The 10,937-nt window shown below is 39.0% G+C and overlaps 1 protein-coding gene across 3 annotated transcripts; it reads right to left on the reverse strand.

The window, feature by feature from the left end:
• Nucleotides 1-1,702: 1,702 nt before the first annotated feature.
• Nucleotides 1,703-10,080, reverse strand: LOC137402219 (uncharacterized). 3 transcript variants are annotated; one of them, XR_010979490.1, is made up of 3 exons: nt 9,600-10,080; nt 8,986-9,279; nt 1,712-1,789 (listed from the first exon to the last, which is right to left on the reverse strand). XR_010979490.1 is itself a non-coding variant. In XM_068088718.1 (2 exons), exon 1 carries the CDS (start codon nt 6,391-6,393, stop codon nt 2,755-2,757), a length of 3,639 nt encoding a protein of 1,212 aa, XP_067944819.1. In that variant the 5' UTR covers nt 6,394-6,407; the 3' UTR covers nt 1,703-1,789; nt 2,110-2,754. The 3 variants fall into 3 exon arrangements, 1 of the variants encoding a protein (XP_067944819.1); XR_010979489.1 differs by having other exon boundaries at nt 8,982-9,279; XM_068088718.1 differs by lacking the exons at nt 8,986-9,279; nt 9,600-10,080 and adding an exon at nt 2,110-6,407 and having other exon boundaries at nt 1,703-1,789.
• Nucleotides 10,081-10,937: the final 857 nt, after the last annotated feature.

Raw genomic sequence — 10,937 nt, forward strand, 5'->3', positions numbered from 1 at the left:
ATGTCAACTTTATACATGTTTATACATATATATGTACATGTGTGTATAATTGTATGGTTTAATAGCTTTATTTTACAAAAAAATCGAAACACCATAGTTATGTTTCATAACCTGACACTGATAAATCATAGAAAATAATAATTGGTGATTATTATTAGCATTATTATTAGTAGTAGTATTAGTTTCTAATGTCAACAGTCTTACAAAACGAGCTGGGAAATTTCAAAATACCGCATATCCTAACTATTTGTTCAATGTGTTGAGTTCTTAGTCATTTTCCTCACCATCGATATCCTCTGCTTCTTCTGCTACAGTTTTGTTTCAGTGCACGCATGTGCAGAGCTCTTTGTAACCTAGATTCACCTCACCTAGATTTTTGACACTCCCATAAAACTGCTTGTAGAATATCAGGTGGGGCGATGATTCTGGTATGACACTTTACTGCATACTCATTGTTTTTCATACCCAGTATCCACTCGTGTAAAGATGGAAATGGTGCAGTGGCAAGTTGTGTTGTTGACTCTTTCCATATACATGTAGGTAGCTGCTACATAATTGACACAATGCACATGGTTTTTCAGCGATTGAAGAGAGGGAGGGAAGGACTGACTGGCCTAGACCTAAACACAAAAAGCCTGTCCCTTAGTCAGTTTAAGTCTGTGCCATTTTCCTGGGTGCTATCTTCTTGGCCTTAAAGTCTACATGTGTAAGTCTCACAGAGAAAATAAAGTTGTCCCGAAACTTAAATGATTCTCAGAGTCCTTTCATTACCTGCTGAAGGTCGACTTCTGTTTTGATGGGTTTCCTATGAATCCTTTTTCCTTAGCCTGCAAAGGATGAAACTGCATCACAGTCAGAGAAACTATGCAAACCTATGAGATTTTCACATTGGAAGTTTATCTCCGCACATAGTAGCCTTAGTAGCTCTATTCTTGCAATAGTTTTCAATCACAAAATCCACACAAGCAGCCTTGTACTTCTTAGCATGAGAAATAAACACATCTAGAATGGTATCAGCAACTTGACGGAATGTTGAAGGAATGGCAATGGCAGACAGGGCTTGGATAAGCCTCATGCCATGCATAAGGATGGCCCACATCCTCAATAGCTTGGAGTCACTGCATTTATGGTAGTTCAATCATGTCTGCCATAGGTATGAACTAGTCCTTTGAAAGCTTTCTAACTCAGTGGCCCTCTGGAAACCTGGGCTGCAATATTCACAAACTGCAGTTAAAGGCATAGATATCTGCTTGTTCCCTTGCATAAAAAGTTCCAAGATACCATAGGTCAGTAGTGGACAATCTTAATTGACTCTGTTGAGGCAAGATTGATCAACATTTTCACCACTTATGCAGTTGTGTATCGAGCATTACGCAGATATACTCGTCATAACACTTGTTATGAGAAGCCATCTCTAAAGCAACCACATCTTGATTCAAATTCTACAAAGCACACGTTTTTCCTGTTTCATGGTAGCAGCATTTTTCAATCCAACTGCATATGTAGACAGGTACACTGCTCGCAAAATTAGCAAGTTTTTCTATGTGAAATGATGCTTGAAGATGGCAATAGGAGTTTAAATCCATTGTGAGGGCCATAGTTGCTTGTAGGGCGATATGATGCCAATCATTGGTGCTATATCAGTACAAGTTGATTTGCAAAACAATACAGGGCACTGCTTATCAATTACTTATCAATTACTTAATCATAGTTGTAGTCACGATCCGTTATAAGGAAGAGTGGTTTATGACTGATATGAACTTTATTGACGTAGTTCACACCGTAAAAACTACAAAATGGTAAAATGCAGTTTATACAATACTATATATGCATTGAGTTTCACATCAGTCGATTTCTTTAAAACATAAGCAAGTAAAACTACAAGTGAATATAAGTAAAAATACAAGCATGATAAAATAAGCCAGGCAGCAGTTCAACACTACTAATTCTTCAATGTCAGCATATTGTTCATCCTATGTGACATTTCAGATGACTGCTAATACAGCCAAAAATAAGCAGTTGCCAACCTTGTGGAATTCAAAGCCTTGATTAAATACAATTGTAGCAGTAAATACAAAACTAAATGTAGCAATAAAAAACACAACATACCTTGTGCTCTCTCCATAACAGATCTGACTGGTTTAATACTGTGATTAGTTTGATCTTCAGAATAATTCCTAATACATGTGATATGACTGTAATACTTCAGAAAAATAATATGTAGGTGAGAGAGAATTCTCAAAGCGCTACTGTCCACTTGTGAAAGTCTGCCTGCTTATATACTATGGCATCTTGTAAACAGGTATAAAATTAGAAATTGTAGCACCTAAATACTTTTGCAATTGGTAAGCAACAGGAAAGTTGATTCATCTTTTGTTACTTAAAATACTTGAAAATCAACAATTTTCGGCTAATGCAACTCGTGACATCATACATTTCTTTGTGCTGACAGCATTTGTGCTGTGACATCAACAAAAAGAACATCCGGATAGGACGGTCACCCACCAGTTCATCAAAACACAAAACCAGATCAGAGCAGCCCGCCCACCCAGTGCAATGAGCTACAACAGCACAGTCATCAGTAAAACAAACAAACAACCGTGCCAAGTTCTACTTCTAACTAAGCGCAGCTACACTCCCCTCTTTAATTCGACCCCTTTTGTCGAATTCAATACTAGCACGATAATCCTATAGGAGCTAATGATAACATATAATCAGCAAAACTACAGAAAGCTATAATAAATGAATGTTTGGCTAAATATTTGCATGAGGTTTGCACAGAAGTATTACTTTATTGATAGGTCTTTCTAAAAATACTTGTGATGAGAGTCGTCTACCCTTGTTGTCTATACTACCATCTGCTAATAGCAGTTTAACTTTTCTGACTAATTTGTCTTTGCTTGGGATAGTTTCCATTACTCTTGCGAGTGGCCAATGATTCCGATGTTTGGAGTCATCTTGTAAGATGACAATGTCATCTTTCTCTATGTTGGGACATACCTTTGTCCACTTTTGTCTTTTTTGCAAGGTTTGGAGATATTCCTTACGCCAACGGGACCAGAAAGTGTTGGCCAATCCCTGCACAACTCTCCATCGTTTTCGAGAGTAGGTGTCTTCAGAGTCAAACTCTCCAGGTGGAGGCATGACTACTTGTGACTTCATTGTAAGCAACTGATTTGGAGACAGTGCAGTTTCTACACTACTGTTGTCACTAACTGCAGTCAGTGGTCTGCAATTTGTTATGGCCATGGCCTCATAAAGAAACGTACGAAGTGTGCCTGTGTCTAGTCTGTTATGACTGTTCATAAGAATAGAATTTAACACACTTCTGATGGTTCTGATGTGCCTTTCCCACGCTCCTCCCATATGACTAGAGTGAGGTGGGTTTGTAACAAAGTCAAAGTGGTTGCTTTGGGCAAATTTTGTAAATTTGTTGTGGCTGCCCTCTTTGAAAGTTTTAGCAAACTCATTAGCGGCACCGATAAAGTTTGTGCCTCTATCAGTGTGGAGTTGTCTTATTGGTCCCCTGATTGCTATAAAGCATCTAAGCGCATTGATGAATGCATCTGTACTCATGTCATCTAGGACCTCAACATGAATTGCTCGAGATGCCATGCATGTAAATATTACCCCATAGCGCTTTAGCTCTTTTCTGTTCTCTTTCACTATAAATGGTCCGAAGCAATCGCACCCCACATATGTAAAGGGTGGAGCACTATTCACCCGTTCACTTGGCAAATCTGCCATTTTTTGGCTTTCTGTTGGACGCCGCTGCTTTCTACATTGTATACAGCTATGTATGTATGAAGCTACAAGAGAGCTGCCTCCTAGTATCCAATAGCCAGATGACCTAATTTCATTGAGTGTAATACCTTTTCCTTGGTGCGCTACTGCCCTGTGGCAATTTGCTATCACCAGTTGTGTGACATGTGATTTCTTGGGTAATACTATAGGGTGAGTTTCTGCAAAGGGCAAGTTTGCTTCTTTAAGTCTGCCACCCACCCTGATTATTCCTGAACTGTCAATAAATGGGTCAAGCTTTGCTAACGCACTAGATTTACTTAAGGTTCCTTGCTTTATTTGTTCATATTCTGTGAGTCCCCCTTGCTGGGCCCACTTTAGGATTGTAAGTTTAGCCTTTTCATGAGCCTCTACTTTAGAAATGATACTGTGTGCACCTGTCTTAGATCTCACAAAGCTTTGTAACTTGCTTACTGCTCTCACAGCTGACTGGAGGCTAGAGTATGCTGTCAGCCTGTCAGTCATGGTCAGTTTCTTTGAGCTTGTGAGACTGTGACAGGTAGCTTTAATCTCAGGGTCAGTAGGGTTCAGTGTTGTGTATTCTTTAGCTACAGGAAACAGTTGGAGGTTACTGTTCCTTAAGAACTTGGGACCAGTTAGCCAGCATGAGTCCACCAGGCTTTTTATATTAGCTCTTCTAGAGGCAATGTCTGCAGGATTCTCTTGAGTGCTGATGTATTGCCATTGATCAGCAAGTGTAATGTCAGTTATCTGCTGAACTCTGTTGGCTACATAGACATGGAATCTGCGAGCCTCATTGTGTATGTATCCAAGCACTACTTTGGAATCAGTCCAAAACACCTCCTTTGTGAGGTTATTCAGCTTTAATTCTGATTTCAGGTTGTGTGCTATTGTAGCTGAAAGTACAGCAGCTTGTAGCTCTGCTCTAGGAATTGTCACTTGCTTTAAAGGTGCAACTCTAGATTTACCACAAAGCAAAGTGCAATGAACTCTATTGTCAGCATTGACATATCTTATGTATGAGCATTGCCCATAGCCTAGATTGCTAGCATCTGAAAAATGATGCAATTCAGTTGAAATGATATTTTCAAAGTCTGAAGGTTTCAAACATCTGTCTATTTTGATTTGTGCTAATGCAACTAAGTCATGCATCCAGCATTGCCATTGGTTCTGCAGATGCTCCGGTAGTGGATCATCCCACTCTAGATTTTCTTTGCACATCTCTTGCAAGATTTGTTTCCCCTTCAAAATGAAAGGAGAAATGAGACCTAAAGGGTCAAAAACTGAAGCTATTGTGGACAGGATGCCACGCCTGGTTACTGGCTGACTTTTTAAGGCTATTTTGAACTGAAACTGGTCATTCTCCACACACCATTGTATGCCTAATGCACGCTCTATTGGAAGAGCGCTATTCGCAGCCTGCAAGTCTAAATCTTGGAAGTTGGCTGCCTTTTCTGTCTCAGGCACTGCGGTCATAACTTCCCTGTTGTTGCACACAAACTTGTGCAATCTTACATTGCCTTTTGAGCATAACTCTATAGCATTGTTTATGACACCTATGGCCTGCTCTTGTGAGTCCAAGCTCATTAATCCATCGTCTACATAAAAGTCATGTGTTATGAAGTGTTTGGCTTGCACACTATATGGTTGCTCTGGGTCATGCTTGTCTGCCACTAGCTTGCGTAGGCCAAAGGTGGCACACCCAGGAGAAGAAGTGGCACCAAATAAGTGCACAGCCATTCTATACTCTGCTATTTGTGACATGGTGTCATCTTTGTACCATAAAAATCTCAGGAAATCTCTATCAGACTCATGCACTCTGAACATGTGGAACATCCGTTGGATATCGCACATAATTGCAATTTGTCCTTTTCTGAATCTGTGCAGTATGCCTACAAGGCTATTCAACAAATCAGGTCCTTGCAGCAAATGCTCATTTAGGCATGTGGCTTGATATTTAGCACTACAGTCAAATACAACTCGGATTTTATCAGGTTTTTTAGGATGGTATACTCCAAAATGCGGAATATACCAAACTTCACCTGGAGTTGCTTTGCTGTCAGTGGGCACCAATTCAGCATCCCCTGCTTCTATTATTGCTGCCATGAATGCAATATAATCATTGCGGTACTGTTCGTCCTTTTCCATTTTCTTTTGCAAGAGTGAAAACCTCTTTTTTGCCATGGCTAGGTTGTTAGGCATTACAGGCCTTGTTTTGAATGGCAATGGCATTGAGTAAAAGCCTTGCTGAGTTTGTTCTGCTTGTTCAGAGAGTGTACTGACAAAACGTTTGTCTTCTTGAGACATAGGGATTTGCTTCAACTCAGGACTTTGTTTCTCTGTAAAGTCTTGTTGTAATAGATCTATAATCTGTTTGCTGCAAAGTTCATCAGTTGCTTCTGCTTTACACACAAACGTTACTGCTTTTGGCTCAAGTTCAGCATGATTTTGGTTTTGCAATGTCATGATCCTATGACTGGTGTGATTAAACTCTTCTTTCGAACCTTTTTGCAATTTTCCAACTATGCTCCAGCCTAATGGGGTTTGTACTGCATAAGGGTCTGCATGACTAGCGCCAATTATGGACTTTAAAGGCACAAGAGCTCTAGACATGTTATACCCTATAAGCATGCCTACTTCAACTTTTTCTCCTTGCAGGTTTGGAATTTCATGTGCTATTGCTTGCAAATGTGGCCAATCTTTGGTCATTTGTGCACTTGGTATGTGGCTCTTATCCAAAGGTATAGAGTCTCTAGTATAAGCACAAGGCACTTGTATACTATCGTGAGCGCTATAACCTCTGATTACCAAATCTGTATACATCTTACACTCTATGTTTTTGCTACTCGCAGTCATTGTCGTCAATTGAAGTGTAGTTGGTTTCCCTACAGTGTTCAACCGTCTAACTGCATTGTTTGTGACAAATGTAGTATCTGACATTGTGTCTAACATTGCATAGACTAGAATTTCCTTACTAGGTTGGTTTGTGCTAGATAACCAAACTGGCACTATCATAGAGCTGAGACTGTTGCTTGAATTTGCTTGACTGTCACTACAAGTTGCAAGTGCTTTTGATTCATTATTAGCAGCCTTTGCTGGTGGATTAGGTGTACTTGCACCTGTGGTTGTTGCCATGTGATCCTTTGTTTTTGTAGGGCTGGCAGCATTGTCATTCTTTTGATTTTCTGTTTTTGGCACTCGTTCAACATGCAGTGCAGTAGGATGATTCTTTCCACAAGCCTTACAAGTTGCTTTGCTAGTGCACTGTGCTGATCTGTGATCAGTAGCTTTTAGGCAAGAAAAGCATAGTTTTTGTTCAAGTACAAACTGCTTCTTTTCTTCTGCAGTTTTTCTTGCTAGCTTTCTGCATTCAGCTAAATCATGATTAGACAGGTGACAAAAGGCACAAGACGGCTTAGCTTTGGAGTTACTATTAGAATCACTATTGCGGTCACCACTGTTACTGTTGCTGGTTGCCAGGTGAGCTGTCGATTTAGATTTAGTTGGCTTTTTTGGTTGCTTTGTGTCGTCAGAGCTAGTTGAGTAACTGACAATTGAAGGATCATTTAGAATGTCAGACTCATTATTTACAAATTCAACAAACATGCTAAAAGCAGGAAACTTTCCTGCTGACTTTTTGTGTTCTACAATTTTACGTTTCCATCTATTTGCTAGCCAATCAGGCAGCTTAGCCGCGAGTGCCATGTTGTAACGTGAATCATTGAGAATTTTCAATCCTTCAAGGTGTGACATTACTGTCTCACATTGGCTGAGAAAATCTGCAAATTTTTGTATGTGTGCATTGTCGTTGCCTTTGATTTTTGGCCATTGTTCCAGTTTTGACCTGAAAGCTTCTGCTACAGCACAATCAGAACCAAAACGCTCCTTTAACTTTTTTCTTGCTTTTTCATATGCATCGCTAGATTGGAGATAAAATAGCCCACTCACTGCCTCCTTTGCTGGACCTGCTAAGTATTGCTTAAGGTAGTGGATTTTATCAGAGTCTGGTATACCAGATCTCTCCACAAGTGATCTAAAAGACACTTCCCAATTAACATACTCTAATGGATTCCCAGAAAATATTGGAGGTTCAGGCACAGGGAACTTACTACTGTGTACAGCTTTTGCGATGGAATCTGCTAATATTTGAGCTTCCGATACATTACTTTTTACTGACACTACCAAGGATTGCTGATCGTTTTCAACTACATTTTCCTCTGCTGAGGGTTGCGCAATCTCATTACTAGCTCCTACATATGGCGTGTTGTCAAGAGCTTGAACAATTTCTTCTCTTTCATCTACACCATTTTCTTCTAGTAGTCTGCGCCTCAAAGAAAGCCTATTTCTTTTGTCAACTAAAGACTGCTGTTGCATTTTTAATTTCTGGTCTTTTAATTTCTGCTCAAGTTCATTAAGCACACGCTCATTTTCTGCTTGCACTCGCAGTGCTTGAATTTCAGCCTCAACCTCTTCGGTTTGAATTCTTGCTACTTCTATAGCTATTGAACTCTTAGAAACTTTACTTTGACTATGACTGTGAACCGAATGCGAAGCTCTTGGAAATTTGTCACTTTCAGTTTTGACATATTTTTCCATTAATGCGACTTGCTCTCTAACCTGTTCATCTTCAGTGAACTCAGGTTCAAGCTTACATAAAATGTCTAGCTCGGCAGTTACATCAAGGTATATGTCTGTTATTTTGTCTTTTATCTCATTAGTGCATGCAGGACCTTTTTTGGTCAGCTTATTGAACTTTCTGATACAACTTGCTATATTGTTTTTACGCAAAGCAATTTCGTTTTCAGTAGCCTTTCTACTTTGTTTTCGACTACGTTTGGACTTAGTCATCTTGCTTTTAATCTAGGACATACTAAATGATGGCAGGATTGCTTGCCTGATATGCATAGTTCTGATATATGTCATAAGTCATGCACATAAACCAGACAAAACTACCCATAACCCCAGCCGAGCTCTGAAGAACAGTAGCAAAACCTACCCAGCCAGACGTTTTAATCGATGTCCGTTTTCAAATGCTTGCCAAAAATTGGATTTTTGTCTCAAATATGATGTCACACTGACAGAAGTATGATTTTGCACTTTCCAATGGCTTACCAATCGCAATTACAAGAAAGATTAGCCTAAGTAATGATTGCCAAGAAAAAACCAAACTGTGCTGTTTTTTAATGTCTTTTCTGATAGCTGAAGTGATTATCACTCACCGACCTCAGACTTCAGTGTTGATGTGTATTGGCTAGGTATAGTCTCAGATATCCATGTCAGTTGTTTCAATGTTATTGATTGTCTTTGTAGAAGGTAGGCGAATAAGCTATTCCTGCTGTATGCTGAGCTTTCGCTGGCTTCTCTTGACTCTTTTGGGTGAATAGGTTGTTTATTGAGCTCTGGTTACCACTCTTGACTCCATGGGAGAATAAGTTTTTACTGTAGTCACGATCCGTTATAAGGAAGAGTGGTTTATGACTGATATGAACTTTATTGACGTAGTTCACACCGTAAAAACTACAAAATGGTAAAATGCAGTTTATACAATACTATATATGCATTGAGTTTCACATCAGTCGATTTCTTTAAAACATAAGCAAGTAAAACTACAAGTGAATATAAGTAAAAATACAAGCATGATAAAATAAGCCAGGCAGCAGTTCAACACTACTAATTCTTCAATGTCAGCATATTGTTCATCCTATGTGACATTTCAGATGACTGCTAATACAGCCAAAAATAAGCAGTTGCCAACCTTGTGGAATTCAAAGCCTTGATTAAATACAATTGTAGCAGTAAATACAAAACTAAATGTAGCAATAAAAAACACAACATACCTTGTGCTCTCTCCATAACAGATCTGACTGGTTTAATACTGTGATTAGTTTGATCTTCAGAATAATTCCTAATACATGTGATATGACTGTAATACTTCAGAAAAATAATATGTAGGTGAGAGAGAATTCTCAAAGCGCTACTGTCCACTTGTGAAAGTCTGCCTGCTTATATACTATGGCATCTTGTAAACAGGTATAAAATTAGAAATTGTAGCACCTAAATACTTTTGCAATTGGTAAGCAACAGGAAAGTTGATTCATCTTTTGTTACTTAAAATACTTGAAAATCAACAATTTTCGGCTAATGCAACTCGTGACATCATACATTTCTTTGTGCTGACAGCATTTGTGCTGTGACATCAACAAAAAGAACATCCGGATAGGACGGTCACCCACCAGTTCATCAAAACACAAAACCAGATCAGAGCAGCCCGCCCACCCAGTGCAATGAGCTACAACAGCACAGTCATCAGTAAAACAAACAAACAACCGTGCCAAGTTCTACTTCTAACTAAGCGCAGCTACAATAGTCAAAGCAACTGAAGAAATCATATCCTAGGTTAATTTACAGAATAGATGGACATGCCAGCAGCCTCATGAAAGACAGCTTTTTGAGTAGTTGATTTGTGTGAGCAGTACCGCATCTTCTTTTCAAAAATCATGCATATATATTTAGATGTAGGTCTTGATGCAGATAAGTGGACAACATAATATAATTGGATCTTGTGATTTTCTTTGGTAGCTCATCTTCATCTTGACAATGTGTATCATGAGTGGCAGGTTTCCGACTCTCTTCATGTAGCTAATTGAATGCCAGGACATCATTGACTGGGGAAATCACTATCACTTAATCAGCTTAAAGATGCAGTTGCGTCAAAATTTAAGTTGATCTTAAAAGAAAGCATTGTTTTTTCTCTATCAGTTGATATGTTGTTTTTTGTGTTACGCGATCGCATTGCCAAGATATTTGAAGATTAAAACCGAAAAAATCTGATCGCCGTAAAAACGCTCAGGCCACAAAAACGTGCCCAGCCTCGCCAAAAATGATGTCACGCGTTTGGCAACCTGTCTCTATCTCTCGTATTCACATCGGCTATTTGCGATAAAAGTCTAGTCTTACGCGGCTCTATTGGCATATATCTTATTTTGTATTTGCTCATGTTGGCTAGAATAAAATTTTAAATCCTGCTACAGATGCATTATTATGAATGTTTAAAAGGCCTCAAATAACAAAAATTGAAAATTTGTTCTACTCACTTTCTCCAAATGTTGTGTAAACATTTGGGTACTGACTACCAATTCTACCGTCTACGGTAATTCTGTCAAGTCACTTTTGTA

The sequence above is a fragment of the Watersipora subatra genome, chromosome 8 (genome assembly GCF_963576615.1).
Source record: "Watersipora subatra chromosome 8, tzWatSuba1.1, whole genome shotgun sequence".
In the NCBI taxonomy this organism is placed as follows: domain Eukaryota; kingdom Metazoa; phylum Bryozoa; class Gymnolaemata; order Cheilostomatida; family Watersiporidae; genus Watersipora; species Watersipora subatra.

Excerpts from the sequence above, each read along its gene's own strand:
- LOC137402219 (XM_068088718.1), bottom strand. The coding sequence starts at position 6,393 with ATGCTTATAGGGTATAACATGTCTAGAGCTCTTGTGCCTTTAAAGTCC.